Consider the following 18,123-nt stretch of genomic DNA (forward strand, 5'->3'; position numbering starts at 1 on the left):
ATGCTAAATTGTCCGTAGTGTTCAGGAATGTATAGGTCAGGTGTGTCAGCCAACGGAAATGCAGGGAAAGGGTAGGGGGATGGGTCTGGTTGGGATGCTCTTCATAAGGTCTGTGGACTTGTCAGGCCAAATGGCCTGTTTCCACACTGTGGGGATTCTACGAAAAAGATAAAACATTTCAAATCACTTCAAAGGAATATTATTTTAGACAAAAATTGACAAACGCATAAAAGCTTTGGCAGATACTAAGACCATTGCTTTACATAGTATGTATTAATGGTCAAGATTCAGGACACAATTTAAAAATTTTCATGTGATAAAACTTGGAATTATAGTCAACAGTGGGGACAGGGACTTCAAGAAAGCAATCAGCCAATCAAATGTAATGCAGAGAAGTGGGAAGTGATGTATTTGGATCAAAGAACAAAATAATGTAAAGAGTTAAATTCGAAAGAGGATGAGGAGTAAATGCGTGTGCACAAGTCATTGAAGACGACAGGAAAGGGAGAGAAAGTGGTTTTTAAAAGCAACACACAATCCTGGACTTCACAGGTAAAGAAAGAAAGTACATAGCAAAGACTCTGAGTTAATGTCATAAAAAAGAGTTCACCTTCAATGATCGTGTCCAATTCCACAATGCACTTAAAAGATTCACATTGAAGTTTTCAGACTTCAGTTACACAGACAGACTGAGGCAGTTGGGGCTGTACTCCTTAGGCAAGGTTCAGGGGAGATTTGATGTAGTTGATCAAAGTCATGAGGGTCTAGACAAAGTAGATAGTGCAAAGTGCCACTCTGTACTCAACATGTGCTTTGCCCAGCTAGGGATTGCCTGATAGGGACAGTTAAGAAAGAGCTTTACTCTCCATCAAATCCCTCCTGGGAATGTTTGACGAGGACAGTAAAAACGGAGCTTTGTTTCCTCTTAACAACTTGCCTCTTCCTTAGGTCTGCCATCTCAGAACCAGCTGAAAAGCAGCTCTCTGTGGGATTTGATGCTACTCGTCCAGCAACGCAGCTGATGGACGGAAAGGAGGGGCAGGATGGAAGACTGTCTTTCTGATAACAAGCACTTTGCCAATTACATGGTAAATGCTTTCAATAATCTTCCTGAGGGAATCATCTCTGTTGGGGAGAAGTAAAATGAACACAAACACAACCCCACTTTCTACCCCTCTGAGTTTAATGCCTCCCCCAAGCATGGAGCCCTTTTATTTTCCCCCTACTCTGTGACCAGTCCTCGAAACTGCATGCGTTGTGGCCTGTGTTAATGCAACATGACAGAGCAAACTATAACTGCCAGGAATTGGGGGAGAAAAAAAATTACCAATACCTTTACAGCAATATAACATTAAGGACAACTTAATAACAAAAACATTAATGGCTTTGGTTTTTTTGTTGAATTTCGCCACTGCTGCAGTCAATTTGCCTTGGAGCCACCAACAAATTCTGCACACATGCTGTGAACGGCCAGGACCAGTCAGCATTCAGAGGATTAATACAGGTTACTGGCTCGATGCCTTCAGGCCCAACTCTTAGATGCTGTTTTGGCTGTAGGAGAGGTTAAAGGTTCAAATGCAAATTGTGTCCAGATTGTGTTTCTTTGTCAGAAACAGTCCAACTGCAGTAGGTTATCACTTTTTGCCCTCTTAATTTAAGAAATTAAACTTACCAATTATTATAAAATCTATAGTGGCATGCTCACTGCCATTCATCTTCAATGTAAAAATATATCAAAAACTGAAACACAGTAATTAAAAAGAGAAGTTTTAAAAATTCCAGCTCAAGAAGCTACACTTGTGACAAATTAATTACCAAACTTAAAGATTTATTGATATATCAGTCAAAGCCTGAAGCACATTTCCCCAATTGAGCACATTAATATATCAAGAAAGCTTCTTCACATTGGTTTTATTCCTTGCATGAACTTGTTCTGATGTAACATTTGTTGAGCAAGTTCACTGGATGCTGCCCTCTCGTGTTCAACTGTAAAACTTCCCTCCTGGCTTTGGACTTTAATTGAAAATTCACAGCTTCCTACCTGAAAGAGCCACCTCCAGGGTCACTGAACTTGTTTTTCTGATTAGCGGTGACCTGGAGCAAGGGTCCTGCAAGACCTTTGTTTCCTTGCAGTAGCGACGTCTTCCCCACTAAGGAAAGAAATCAAGATTTGTGTCGAATCAGCACCTTATCACATCATTCCAACTTCACAAAGAACTTCAAAGCAGGGAGTACATTGGAATTGCATCAGCTATCATGAAAGCTAAAATCAGCTTGATCTGATCAACAGCAACAGCTGAAAAGCTATAAACTATCCAGTTTCTCTCAGATCAAAAGTAACTGTAGGGTCATGTATGGAATATTAGCTGGGAGAAGAGTGGCATGGAAATAGGAGAATGCTGACGGTCGTGCTGGTGGTTCAGAGTTTTTTGGGGGAGGGTGGTGATTTGCACAGAGGCAATGTCAACTACTGGGGTATATTGGCTATGGTGGGGTGAGTCAGGGCTGCCATGTGTACATTGGAGGAGTTAGGAAAATGTGAGGGGCTGTCCACCAAGATACTGGAAGACAACTCTGCTCTTCTTCAAATTGTGCCATAGAACATAAAGTCAATTTAACACTCTGTGCACAACAAATGGTTAAAACACTGACAGCCATGACTTCTACAATATCGCAGTGGAGGGTCCAGCATGATTCAATGCTGATTTGAGATTGACCCACAGCTCTCTCACACCATGATGAAGGCACCAACTGATGACTTACATCCAGACAGGAAGACTGACACCAACAACATAATGCACAATCTGTCCCTCATTGCTTCAGATGTGATACTTAGAGCCATACAGTATGGAAACAGACCCTTCAGACCAATATGTCCGTGCCGACCAGACATCCGAGTCTCGCCTAGTCCCCTTTGGCCCGTATCCCTCTAAACCCATCCTATTCATATACCCATCCAGATGCCTTACCACTTCCTCTGGCAGCTTATTCCATGCACACACCATCTTCTGCGTGAAACTGTTACCCCTCAGGTCCTTTTTAAAGCTTTCCCCTGTCACCTTAAACCTATGCCTTCCCCCAATCTGGGAAAAAGACCTTGGCCATTCACCCTATCCACACCCTTGATGATTTTATAAACCTCTATACAGTCACCCCTCAGCCTCCGACACTCCAGGGAAAACAGTTCCAGCCTATTCAGCCTCTTCCATAACACAAACATTCCAGAACGGGCAACATCCTTTTAAATATTTTGTGGATCCTCTCAGGTTAAATAATATGTCCTGTAGAAGGGTGACCAGAATTATACCAACGTCCTATACAGCCACAACAACACATCCCAACTCTTATACTTGATGTTCTGACCAAGGAAGGTGAGCGTGCCAAATGTCTTCTTCACCACCCTGTCTACCTGCAACTCCACTTTCAAGGAACTATCCACCCGCACCCCTAGGTCTCTTTGTTCAGCAACACACCCCATGGCCATACCATTAACTGTATAAGTCCTGCCCTGCTCCTGTTCTGAGGAAGGGTCACTCAACCCAAAATGTTAACTGATTTCTCTCCACAGATGCTGCCAGACCTGCTGAGATTTTCAGCAATTTTTGGTTTTATTTCTGATTGAAAGCAGTTCTTTCAATTTTAAAATCCTGCCCTGGTTGGTGTTACCAAAATGCAAATCCTCACATTCATCTAAAATAAAATACCACTAGGCCACTATCTCCCCTTCTATCTTATCTAACCCTGACAGTCTGTTTCCACGCAAACCTCTCTGTGCAAACCCACCACATTAAACTTTGCCTCAACTGTCTTCCTTGCACCCTTAGAGTCAACACTGCAACATAATGATGTCCACACTACTCCTCCATGCTTCCCTTGCGGAGGCCATTGTCATGGTCACTGCCAATAAGCTCCCCTGGTCCCCCAACATCCTATCATGCCCTCTGATGCTGTCCACATACATCCATTATACTTTGATATCCCCCACCACCCCCCTCCTTCCCCGTCACCATTCTTGTCTCCCTCCCACCAACAAATCCCTCTGCTGCACCCCCTGTCTTGATTGTCCAACGCCCTTCTGTCACGAGCCCCCATTGACTTCTTCATGTTATTTTTCTTGTTTGTCATCCACCTTCACTTCTCATTATCTAACCTTGCCTTCTTGCAATTTCAAGCTGTTAGGGATCACAAGGATGTAAACCTGCAGACTCAGACTTTACAGCGGAAATAGTTCTTAAGAAATTAAGATGAACTATTGTAATGTCAGGAATCAACGCTATTTCAGTGTAGCAATGATTATATCTGAAATGATTCTTTCTTTCGTTCCATCACAGGCCTTGAAGTGGATTTTAAATATCTTCCAGAAATGATGGCAACAGCTTCTTGCCCGAGGTCAGCTTGCATACAGCTCTCAAGTTACCTCTTAGATTCTGAAGACTGTGACCAGTGATGGATTTAAAGACTCTAAGAGGGGGGAAAACATCCTGGCACAGTGATTACTGTCTGTCCCAAGTTACCTCAAACATGTTTTTGAATACATATAGAATGTATTATAAGCACAACACTAACAGCCCAGGGGTTTTTATAACATTGACTGACAGGTTTGTCTAATTGGCACAACTTGGAATCTCTCTGTGGAACTTGCCTGGAAGGATGAATAGCAAGTCCACAGTTGGTCTAATAGCTGTGGCAAAAACACTTCTAATGTGCTTACCATGTTCCCTAACTCAGACGTAGCGCACAGTGAACTTACAGGCCACTACAGCTGGGCTAGGGGAACAACTGGAACAAACGCCCTAAGCACATTTTTCCTGCTCTTGCCTCATGGTTCAGTCCCCACCATCTGCCATTAAAGTCTTTCTACAAATCATGGCTACATAGCATAGAAACAGGTCTTTTAACCCAAAAGATCCATGCAAGTCCACGTAAGTCCCCTCCAACCTAATTCATTTAATCCTATCCATATATCCTGCTATTCTTTTCTCCCTTTTTTGTTTAGTCCAAGCACATTCCACATCCTCACTACGCTCTGAATGAAGACATTTCTTTTGAACTCCTTAATGAATTTGACTGACTCTAAACCATACTTTATGTTTGCCCAACAAGTCGAAATATCTTGTCTCTATCTAATGAAACCCTTTCAGTGCATTAACAATTAATCCACTGTCCTACACACAACATGAATCAGTTCCAAAGCATCATTATCAGACTGTGTTGTGTTAATCGATCTCCTCTGTGGCAGAAGAAATATTGTAGTCGGGTTCAGCACTCCTGGCTACAGAAGAGCAATCATATAGGGTTTCTGCCCTCAAATCCACTTTCTAATTGCACTGTAAAGTGCACATGCTGATCGGAGATCAATTCATGATCAAATTCAGCAGTAATCCACCTACTGTGTTGGTGTCAACACTGGCTGCCCAAACAAAGACATGAAGAATGATACAATTAATCACATATAAAGACTTATCTTCCAGACCTCACATTATGACCTCTGGCTTCCCCCAGGATTTAACTTTGGCTCCTTCTAATTTAAAACACAGAAAATAGGAGCAAGAGTAGGCCATTCAAACCACTGAACTGGCTAACGCCAGTCAACATGATCATGACCAACACGATCATGATCACAACACTACACTCCTACATTCTCCCCATACTCCTTGACACCTTTAGCTTCCAGTAACTATTCCTTTCTTACCTATATTTGACTGTGCCTCCACAGCCTTCTATAGGAGAGAATTCCATAGGGTAACCATGCTCTGAGCAAACAAACATCTAATCTCAGGCTGACCAAGTATCTTGAGACCATGACCGCCCTATCTCACCCCCAACCAGGGTAAACATCACCTTTCACCCACTCTGTCCAGCCCTGTCAGAATTTTACATATTTCAATTAAATTCCCACTCATTCTTTTAAATCCCAGCGAATCCCTGCCGTCCCAATCTCTTCTCATACGACATATCTACCATCCCATGAATCAGTCTGGTGAACCTCCATTGCACTCCCTGCGTGGAAAATGCATCTTTTCTTATTTAAGGAGACCAAAGCTGCACACAAAAGTGCCAGACATGGTCTCACCAAGGCCGTGTACAGGTGCAGGAAGACTTCCTTGCTTCCGTACTCAAACCCCCTTGCGATCAGAGCCAACATATCATTTCCCTTCCTCATGGCTTGCCGCACCGACATGCATGCTTTCAATGACCACTGTGCAGCCACATCTCTATGCATATCAGCCTTTCACAATTTATCGTCATTTAAATAATACTCTGCCATTCTGCTTTTCTCACTGAAGTGGACAATTTCACATTTATCCACACTATATTGCATCTACCACGATTTAGCCACTCATTCAAATTGGCCTAAATTTCCATAATTTCACATCTATATACTATACTTTGTGATATCATTCAAAAACGTAGCATCAGCTTCCACATGTATGCCAATGATAACCAGTTCTACCCTAACACCACCTCTCTTGATCTTTTTGCTCTCTAAATCATCAGGCTGCTTATTTCACATCCATCACTACATGAGAAGAAATTTTGTCTGATTAAATGTTGAGAAGACCAAAGTCGGACAGTTTGAAGACCTGCCATAATACTCCATTCCCCCTTCCCAAAACACTCAGAGGCTGAGTCAGCTTGTGGGCAATCTTTGTGTCCTATATGACCTTGAGATCAGCTTCACATCTTCATACCATCACTGAGACCACCTATTTCCATCATTGCTGAATCTGGTTCTGGCAATGAGTCGATTGAAGTGGATGAAATGTCAGCGCTCAGTACTGTTAGATTGAGATTCATTATGTGTGATGTAAGCTCTAAGATATATATACTGGTTGCTCTAAGTTTAGCTTCTAGTTTTGAGTTAGTTATCAGTGAGTTTCTGTATCTGAAGTTAATGATGAACTTGTAATTATTTCTGTGGCCATGGTGATTACTTTTGAAAACATGTTTTGAGGCCTGGCTTGAGAGTGAATGGCTTTGTGTGTACTACTATCGGACTTCTGTCAATTTCAAATTGTTTTCCTGAGAAAATTAGTTATGAATCGGGAACGAGAACTGAATAAAATTAATGTAAACAAAACACTGATAATGAGCAAATTAATGGAATGAAAGAGTGACAAATCCCTGGGATCTGACAGTTTCCATCCAAGGATATTAAAAGAAGTAGGACAAGTATGCCCTATCTATAGATAGATTTTCCAAAATATTTGTTCATAGGATGTGGACATCACCGGCCAAGCCAGTATTGACTACCCATACCTAATTGCCCAGAGGGCAGCTAAGAGTTAACCACATTACTGGAGTCACATGTAGGCCAGCTGGGTAAGGATAGCTGATTTCCTTCCCTAAAGGACATTAGTGAATCAGATGGGATTTTCCAACAATTGCCAATGGTCACATGGTCACCATTAGACTCTGATTCTCAGAATCTATTTTTATTATTGAACTCAGGTTCCACCATCTGCAATGGCGGGATTTGAACTCAGATCCCGAAGACACTATCGGAGTCTCTGGATTAACAGTCCAGTGATAATACCATTAGGCAATCTCCTCCCCTTATAACTGAATATCTTCACAATTTTCAATTAATCGGGGACAGCCAGCATGGAATCATGACAAGTAGGACATGCTGACAAACCTCACTGAATTTTTTTGAAGAGGTGACAAAGGTGGTGGGACAGGGGAACATCTATGGATGTTGTTGATATGGACTTAGAGAAGACATATGACAAAGCCCCAAATAAGAGACTGTTAACTAAGGCAGAAGCCCACGGAATTGAGGGCAAGTTACTGCCATAACTGGTAAATTTGTTGAAAGATAGGCAACACAAAGTAGGGATAATGGGTAGGTACTCAAATTGGCAAGATGTGGCCAGAGGTGTCCCACAGGGATCTGGCTTAATGCCCCAATTATTCATATTATTTAGTAATGACTTGGATAATGGCATAGAAAATCATACATGATACATTATCATGCTGATGATTGAAAGCATTATAGACAGGGTAGAAGATAGCATAAAATTACAAAGGGCTAAAATTGATAGACTAGATAAATGGGCAAAACTGTGGCAGATGGAGTTCAGTGTAAGCAAGTGTGAGGTGACCCACTTTGCAGTGAAAAATATACATCAAGTACTTTCTAGATGGTATGAAATTAAATACACTTGATATCCAAAGAGCCTTGGGATTCAGGTGCATAGGTCTTTAAAATGTCACAAACAGGTGCAGAAAATAATCAAGAAAGCTAATGTAATTCTGCCCTTTGTATCGAGAGGACTTGAACGTAAAGGTATGAAGTTATGCTGCAGTTATACAAAACCCTGGCTAAACCCCACTTAGAGTACTGTGAGCAGATCTGGGTACCACACTTTAGGAAGGATATTCTGGCCTTGGAGAGAGTACAACGTAGGTTTACACGAATAATAGGCTTAAACTATAGAGTCATGGATGATCTAACTGAAGTCTTCAAATTATTAACACGAAAAGAAACAGTAGATAAAGATAAACTATTTCCACTGATTGGGGATTCTAGATCTAGGGACATAGTTTGAGAATAGGGACAGACCATTCAGGAGAGATGTTAGGAGACACTTCTACACACAAAGAGTGGTAGATATTTTGAAACTTTCTTCCACAAACAGCAGTGGATGCCAGATCAATTGTTAGTTTTAACTCCGAAATGTATGTATTTTTTTGTAAAGCAAAGGTATTAAGTGATATGGGCCAAAGGAAGGTGTATAGGGTTAGGCCAAAGATAAGTCATGATCTCACTAAATGGCAGAACAAGTTTGATGGGCTGAATGGCCTACTCCTGTTCTTATTTTCCTATGTTTTCAATGTCATGCTTATCCAGCAATGTGAATAATGGCACCCCAAGGTTTGTAAGAAACTTTTGGAACTTGGTTTTACTCAGATTTTTGCAAGCATAAAGGAAGCAGAAATAGCTTAGAGAGGGAGACATTTTTCTGTTTTAGTTTGAGTTTAAGGCAGGTTGTGAAGTCCTTGGAATGGGATGGCTACAGAGAAGTGATCTTGAGAAGGGACAGATACATAGAAAATTTGGTTTCCTATGAATGAAAGATTAGTGATAGTCCCAGATCAGAAGTATTAAAATTAAAACCCTTAGCAGGTTACTTAAAATGAGACAGTGAAGCTTGGGTATGTGGTAGATCCAGGGAGTAGCTGAAGTCTCAAGTGACTTATGCCTATCAAGATGTTAGATATAGACATTTTGGTGTGAGCATTGCATGATCATTGTTTTGAATACTATATAACTGTTGTTATATAGTACTAGGCAATGGCCACAGCAGATAGTGGAATTTGAATTCAATAAATATCTGGAATTAAGAGTCTAATGATGACCGTGAATCCATTGTCGATTGTCGGAAAAACCCATCTGGTTCACTAATGTCCTTTAGGGAAGGAAACTGCCATTCTTACCTGGTCTGGCCTACATGTGACTCCAGACCCATAACAGTGTGGTTGACTCTTAACCGCCTTGTGGACAATTAGGGATGGGCAATAAATGCTGCCTCACCAGCAACGCCCTCATCCCGTAAATGAATAAAGGAAAAAAATATTTCTTTTCAACTTATAAAGAATGCTTTGGAATTTAAAAATCTTTGAAGTTCTACTAAAAGTACATTGTTTGGTTTATTATATTTTATCATAATTTCTTTGGTTAATAAACTTCTCTTTCATTGTTAAAGCAAAATTTGCAACACTGCAAACTTATGTTTCAGTGAGAGACGATTTTGTTAAAATTAAAACAAAACAAAATATCATCTATCAAGCCAGGTTCCTGTTGGGATCTGAGATGTAATGACATCAGCTGGAAGCATTATATATGGAAAAAGACAAAAAGCAATCTAGAACATTAAATTTGGTGCTGATTAATGGAATCAAAGATTAGCAGGCAAAAGGTGAATCATACAACGGATTGCCTTAAAAGATGAGTGTTTTTGGGTTCAGTCAATGTAAATTCAAACAAAGGGGAAGCTAGGGAAAACAAAGCCAGAGCGCCTGGGGTAACACAACTGCTGGAGAGTAAGATGAAACAGAAAAAGGTGCATTTGACACCTGCTATATAATATTGATAACACAAGAAAGAACCAGGCTAAAAGGGGAGAAGAACAGTGATAAAGGAAAAGTCAGGACAAACACAGTGAGAACAGACTGGCAATTAATAAAGGGGAATACAAGAGTTCACTATATCTGTCAAAATAGTCAAGTAAGTTAGAGAAAGGGTGAGGCAAATAGGGTCCAAGAAGAGGGTTTTTTTTGAAGGTCACTGGATTCAAAACATGAACTGTTTCTCCCTCCACATACGCTGCCCGACCTGCTGAGTTTCTCCAGCATTTTCACTCCCAATAAATGCATCAGACCTGTTGAGTATTTCCAGCAATGCTGAAATCTGAAATAATGGACAATGTTTTGTCTTGCTAGGAGATGTGGACTGGTTATCAAACTGAGCTGATATTGACAAGCTGTCGATGCGATGTTATCAGTTACCAACTACAGGTTATTGCTCATCATACCTGGTCTGATAGATGGGGTAATAACCGGCGGCAATCTCACTTGAGCTCCTAGACCAGATTGCCTTTTCATTGTCTGTACTGGGGGCTGTACAATCTGTTAAGAGAACAGGTGACATGAGATTTTGCACACAAGAATATTATTGGTCACAATATTCTTCATCCTGAACAGGTGAAGGCTTCACAGCCTATGTGCGTAAGTACTCCACTTGGCCACAGAGCACACTATGTAAGAACAGATCTTGCAGAGGTTTCTGCAGCCTCCTCCTGTATGCGTACCTTGGGCCTTCATATCAGGCCTGACACAAAGGGACACTATAACGGAGATTCAACGTTTCTCTAATATTTCTTAGGCATACAGCAATTCCAACTGTGACGCACATCATCTGAAAAGCAACCATCACTGCCACCACATTCAGTACACTGCAGCTCCACATATCGCAGTTTAAATGCATAGCTTTCCAGTGAAGCAGAATTCTACTCTTCTTCCCAATGTAAATTTCTGGGAAGCCCGCAGGGTAACATTCAGCCAAGGGAAAAGTTTCACATTTTCCTGATGCAGCAAAAGTAAACAACAAAATTAGTTCTCACGCTGTTCATCACTAATTTAATTGCTCTGTTTACCACCCAGCAGATTTATGACCATCACCTTGCCTGCCCACCCCACTGCCAGAGGGTCCCTCATCTCTCCTGGCCTTCATGAAACGGAAGCATCATGTCTCCCCTGAAAATAGCAACCCCACCCCCACATCCATCCCCAAGAAGCAGGAACAATTGCACCTCCCACAAACCCCCAAACCACTCTCCAGGGAAACAGGAGCACCCTGCCACACATGGTACTCGCTACAGATTGATGCAAAGTGGGTTCTGTACTCTCTGGTCATTGTGGGAATTGTCCACACTGCGGAGCCTGACAGCTCAAGGTATCAAGTATAACAAACAAACGGGGAATGATAAAATCTCGGAAATAGTTGACTACCATTCAGCAGGACAATAAAAGATGTTTGAGTTTATAGTAAATTGTTTCTGACTTGGTTTTAAATTCAAATGCAGCACAAACTTCTTCTCAAAGTTTTCACATTTCAAGCAGAATTGAAAGTTTGCGGCAGAAAACCACAAGATTTGCCAGGGGTACAACCTAATCGATCTATCACTTTCAAATTTGTTCTTTAAGGTGACAGATTTCGCTTCAGAGACTCTCAATCAATTGAGCAGTAAGGTTTGAACGATGCCCTGGAACACTGCACTAAACCCACGCTGAAGCGCTGTGGTCAAAGGCACTTGTGCAATTAATACTTGAAATGAGAAAAAAACATACAAAATTCAGCAGTGTCTATAAGAATGTTTACCATAGATTGGTAAATTCTACTTGGTCCCAAATGCCTGTACATGAAAAAATACATCAACTATTTATCAACAACACCCTCTAAAAGAAGCCTGAGCATCACATTATAAATGCTCTCCCCTGTCAAGAATAAGAACCATATCCAGTTCTGAAGAAGAGTCATACAGGACTTGAACATTAAATCTGCTTCTCTCCACAGATTCTGCCAGATCTGCTGAGTTTCTCCAGCATTCTCTGTTTTTATACCGTGTCGTGTGCCTGGATTATACTCCACTGTGACAATTTTCAGAGTAATAGTGAAGAAAAAAGGAAATTCTCCTCCAATCCCACAAATAGGATAGATGACTCCTGCCTAGAGAAGAACATTAATTCTTCTTTGAACGAACATAATCAAAAGTATGTTAGTACACATCTTTCTTACATACGAACTCCCCAGTTCAAGATAACACCTCAATGTTTGTTGTTCCATTATCTAAATGTTTGAATATATTTTTGACGCCAAATTGGGATGACTTGAGCATTTAGAAATGCATTTTATTCCCTTTTCAGCTTTTGAATCTTTAATCATGAACTGTAAAACTAATTGGTTTCTTATTTCCAACTGTAATACCTATGGTCCTCACTTTTACCTGCTGCACTTCCCTACCTTCCACATATTTTGGCAGGTTTTACAAAGCAGTGAATTTGAAAGTCTAAATCCAAGTGTGGAGAGAATCTGCTGGAAGCTGCCTTCTTCCTTCCAGATGCCAGTAAACCTTGTGTGGATTGCCAATGCTCTCTGATTTTACTTTAATCTCAAGCATTCAAGTTCTACCTTTTAAAAACTCTCCTCCCTCTCTGCCAAATTACTCTACACTCTCATATTCCGTTCCTACCATAAGGCATCTAAACTCACTACGCACCAGATGCGTGCTGCGCCCTTGCTGAGCCAAATTGATGTGTGCCTGTGTCACTGCATTTGGTCCTGGGACTGTGTTATCAGTGATGGGCTGTCTAATTCGTACAGATGATCCAGCCACAACCGTGGTGACAGTTCCTGTCGATGGCACAGTAGATGTGGTCTGTACGGAGGCCACTCCTTGTGTCTGCTGATTTACTTGCAGGATGCACTGCTGATTATGGACCAGGGACTGCCTCAAGGCTGGTAAACTTTTCTGCATGAAGACAACAAGCAGACTATGTTTAAATGATAATTCAGCAAGTAAATGTTTATTTTACACAAAATTCACATCAGTTGCTAAAATTTAGATCGTACACAAGAACTGTGGATACGTGCAAAGAATAAAGGCTCCACAAAAATTTCATTTTCTCAATTCTTTTGCAGATTTGGACAGCTGTCTACAATCTGTGCCCCAGATGAAGTCTCTAGCAAATACTGTTGTGCAAATTCCCAACTTCAGTTACAGTGACAGGCAAAAAGTTCTGACCAACTGGGAGAAAAGGAGTCCACAATTATTAAAAACTTACAAAGTCTGAGTAGAAACTCTGTCTTCCCCATACACTCATACACCTAGTGGAATGCCAGCAAATGTTAAAGTGAGAGGAATACACTCACATGATTCTGTCTTCGCTAAATATTAATATATTCACTTCTCAACAGAAAATCATAAGCTGCATAACCATTAGGAGTTTCCAACTTCTTCTCCTAGAACCACTGAATCAAATCAGCATCTCCACTGCTCTCCATTTACAATCAACTAATTGAACACAGAGCAAAGACAAACTAGGAATGTGCTTTTCCAGCTTAGCTTCATGCTGCAGAATGGCTGATTTCTTCCATCTTTGTTAACCATTCCGCAGGTCCCTACCAACCCCATGATAAAACAAGTGCTCACAATAAGTAAGTGTAAATTATCTGAAAGTGAAAGTGAAGTTCAAAACTCAACTTGAACAATCCTGAAGGTGGTTTTCCTGCATTTAATCTTAGCCAAAGTAATGATAGCAGGACTAAGGATTGGAATATCATTCCCTCCTTCAAAGCTAAGGCAGGGTCTCAGAGCAGCTGCAATGTGAAGTTCACTACACTAATCTGATATATTAGTCACAGTAAAACAAAGCTGAGAAATCAAAATCTCACTCAGGATAGTCTTCTAAGAATTGGGTTAGATACATTACTAAATTTATCTTCACTCCCTTTGTAACCCATGCTGTACCTGCCCCGAGAGTGTCTGATCGGACAGGAGAGAAGTTTTACTCTGTATCTAGCAGGGTTTTCTTACTATGAAAGAAGCTGTAGTGTGTCCAATTCTTACAGGACCTGTAGATGTACATAAAGTGCACATAGATCGCCGTTAAAAATATACATCCTGTTTGTATTCGTACCACACCTTAAGAAAAGGCACCAGGTATGGCTGTGGAGACGAGTTAAGTTCTGACTGAAGTCTATTAGTGAATTCTTCTGGTTCAATCTTAGAGTCCTTCAAAAAAGAAAAACAGACAGACAGTTAGGAATTTTCCAGTGCAGGGCAACATTTTTAATTGCAGACTATTTTGGCCATTTCTCTTACACTGTGTTGCAGTCTCAATGAATACAGAAAAACATACTGTTCAATACTTATTATATCCTGCCCCTACTCTTGCTTATGCTCACTCTTCAAGTGGAACTATTCACTCTCATCTTTGCTCTGTCCCCATGTTCTTGTACATACTTCAAGTATTTAATCAGAATTTTTTTCAGTTTCAGTTTGCACTTGTAGCAATGCATTCACATTCTTGCGAGTAGAGCATGGTTCATAGGACTGAGGTTCACAAAGCAAGTGGAAATCATAGTATTATCCCACATCCCACCAAGTGTCCTCACCTAGCCACCACAAAAGGCTGTAAATGTGAGGGATCAACTAAAGCTTTCAAGACAAAGTTCAACAGAATTTTACTACACAAAGATATCACGAAAGATGATGCAAAAAGGGACCATTAGGTTTTAGCAAAGATCAGCCATGATCAAACAGATTGGCAGAACAGTCTTGAAGGGCTGAATGGATAACCTCTTTTGCGACATTTCTGATCCTTGTACCAATCATGAGTATGTTTCCCTTTTGTAATGGGCTTATTATTGTCCAGTTGAATAAATCTTTCACTCTTCATTCTCTAGCATTTTCATTTTGTTTGGAATAACTTCACAGATCTCTCCAACCATTTCTGTTTCAGGGAGCAGAATCTCTCATTTAAGTTTATGCTTTCTTCTGCAATTTCATAGCAGGGACAGAGTGGCACAGTGGTAATGTCACTGGATGAGTAATCCAGAATTCCAGGCTAATGACAGACTTCAAAATTTGAATTCAAGTAACGACAAATCTGGATTTAGAAGTTAATGGCAATTATCTAACCACTATGTGGTTTATTTATGTCTTTAGGCAAGGAAATCTGTCACCCTTTCTTCAGACTTCTGAGCAATATGGTTGAGTCTTAAATACCTCTAAAATGACCAAGTCAGCAGTCATTGCAAAAACAATTAGAAATGGGCAGTAAAGTCAGTGATAGCCCCATCCCAAGATCAAATATAAAATTAAACTTGATTGCATCTCTTCAAGTTTCTTAAGGAGTGTCCAAAATTGCACACAGCAATCTGACCTAAAACAATTCTTCCAGAGTACCCCACTACCCACCCTTCTCAATCTGCAAGTGTTTAGAAGGTCTGTATTTAGAGCACCCAAGTTTCTTTTCTCTTACTGTAAGCTAGGTTAAATTACTATTTGGTCATTTCCATCCAAATGTATCATTTTATATTTAACGATAGTTGACTGTCTTTGCCTCATATCTGTTTATTTCCCCAAATTCTCCAACTAAACTAAACTTTCATCCCCAACTCAATAGCAGCAACAAATATCACATTCAACCATCCCCACCGAAGGTTTCATACTTCTGTACACGCAAACTAAAAGCATCTCTCTGGATCTTTTCACCAACTCCATCTTGTAAGAAATTGTTACTGTTTCACACACTCTGCTTTCTATTCATTTACAGGGGAGTCAATGGCTTACTGGTATTACCACTAGACTATGAATCCTGAAACTCAGCTAATATTCTGGGGACCCGGTTCGAATCCCACCACAGCAGATGGTGGAATTTGAATTCAATTAAAAAAAATCTGGAATTAAGAATCAATTGACGTCGGAAAAACCCATCTGGCTCACTAATGTCTGGGAAGGAAATCTGCCATCTGTACCTGGTCTGGCCACTTGTGACTCCAGACCCACAGCATTGTGGTTGACTCTAAAGTGCCCTTTGAAATGGTTTAGCAAGGCATTCAGTTCAGGGGCAGCTAGGGACGAGCAACAAATGCTAGCCAGCCAGTATTGCTCATGTCATGAGTGAATAGACAAAAAATAAGCCTCTCAAATAAGAGATCAAATGGTTTTTGAAACTCACAAGTACTGCTGCAGTAGACAAACTGAAGGGTACCACAATACTTGAACCTCTCACTATCACCTGTATACACGAATTGGAGGATTTAATGCAAACATCATCATGGGGAGGTGATGGCCCAATGGTATTATCACTGGACTGTTAATCCAGAGACCCAGATAACGGGACCCAGGTTCGAATTCTGCCACGACAGATGGTGGAATTTGAATTCAATAAATATCTGGAATTAAGAATCTAACGATGACCATGAATCTATCATTGATTGTCAGAAAAACCCATCTGGTTCACTAATGCCCTTTAGGGAAGGAAACTTCCATCTTTACCTGGTCTGGCCTACACGTGATTCCAGACCCACAGCAATGTGGTTGACTCTTGGGATGGGCAATAAATGCTGCCTAGCCAGTGATGCCCTCATCCCATGAATGAATAAAGAAAAAATATGATTTTGTTCTTAGTTAACACTAATTTTTGCTCAGACATGCTCATGTAGCACAAACACATTCTTAGTTTTTTTCCCCAAACTGGAACACACTTCACACTCCATGTTAAGTCATCAGTACCCAATAGCATAGCCAGGAAATTCGCTCCACTTTCAGGCTAAACTGGCACTGGGCTAGATACTTCATAAAAATTTCAATTACTATTATAAAACTACTTAGAAGCAAGCTTTGCCACTTGCCAACAAGTCTTGAACAAGACTCTTCACATTCCGGGAGGTGTCTGCAGACTGTCCACTGTGCGATGCTAGTTTAATCAAGGTTGCGAGGAAGTTCTTGCATTTCTTCACATTTTCCTGCATTTCCTAGATTTACAAGAGAATCTGGGTATTAATTACAAGTATTTATTGGCCTGCTTCCCATTGATCCCTTGCCTTCTTCTCTGATTTCCTGGAGTCCAGTGTATGAACATTCAACATTTAAGGAGGATGGAAGCAATGCCCTCACATACTTTATAATGAGTAATTCGACTCACAATGCAACTTGAGGTTCTCCTCCTTCAACTCCTGCTCTGTACCAATCGCAATGCAAATCCAAACTTTCATTGTCTGATCACTGAAACAGACTAACCAGTAAGAAATGGACTTAAATCAATAGCAAGATGCGATACAGGGTTGAAAGGCATAGGAACGGTGTAGATAAAGTTGAGGAACCAGGAAGGAAAAAGACTGAGGGTCTGAAGGTGGATAAATCACCTAGACCCGATGGACTACACCTCAAGGTAACGAAGGAGATAGTTGAAGAGATTGGGGAGGTATTGATGGTGATCTTTTAAGAATCACTGGACTCAGAGGCCTGGAAAATGTCAACTGTAACACTCCTGTATAAGAAGGGAGGGAGGCAGCTGATGGGGCATCATACACCAGTTAACTTAACATCAGTCGCTGCTAAGGTTTTAGAGTTCATGAATAGGGATTAGATTGCGGAACACTTGGAAGTGCATGATAAAATAGCACTGACACAGCATGCTTCATCAAGGCGAGGTCATGGCTGCCAAATTTGTTAGAATTCTTTGAGAAGTAATGAGCAAGTTAGTTGTAAGGAGAGCCATCCAGGTAAATAACATCTGATTTCCAGCAAGCCTTTAACAATGCACTGTATAGGAGCAATTATTCAATTTTGTGGGACATGGGCATTGCTGGCTGGTTAGCTTTTACTGCTTGACCCTAGTTGCACTCGAAAATGTGGTGGTGAGCCGCCTTCTTGAACTGCTGCAATCCACCTTCTGTGGGTTCATCCACAACGCCATTAGGGAGGGAATTCCAGGATTTTGAACCAGCAACACTGAAGGAACGGCGATATATGTCCAACTCAGGATGCTGACTAGCTTGGAGGGGAACTTGAAGGTGGTGGTGCTCCCAAATATCTGCTGCCCTTGTCC

General features: G+C 40.9%; 1 protein-coding gene across 1 annotated transcript in view; it reads right to left on the minus strand.

Annotated features, from left to right (window-relative positions):
• The window catches only part of LOC109911923 (transcription initiation factor TFIID subunit 4-like), a 151,159-nt gene that overhangs the window by 78,174 nt on the left and 54,862 nt on the right, over window positions 1-18,123 (minus strand). The window contains exons 6-10 of the mRNA XM_048605910.1: window positions 16,925-17,047; window positions 14,208-14,297; window positions 12,783-13,034; window positions 10,539-10,632; window positions 2,042-2,150 (exon numbers count right to left, since the gene is read on the minus strand). Coding sequence (XP_048461867.1) covers window positions 2,042-2,150; window positions 10,539-10,632; window positions 12,783-13,034; window positions 14,208-14,297; window positions 16,925-17,047 — 668 coding nt within the window. The remainder of the gene's footprint in view (window positions 1-2,041; window positions 2,151-10,538; window positions 10,633-12,782; window positions 13,035-14,207; window positions 14,298-16,924; window positions 17,048-18,123) is intronic.

This window comes from Rhincodon typus, chromosome 15 (genome assembly GCF_021869965.1).
Source record: "Rhincodon typus isolate 14 chromosome 15, sRhiTyp1.1, whole genome shotgun sequence".
Taxonomy (NCBI): Eukaryota; Metazoa; Chordata; class Chondrichthyes; order Orectolobiformes; family Rhincodontidae; genus Rhincodon; species Rhincodon typus.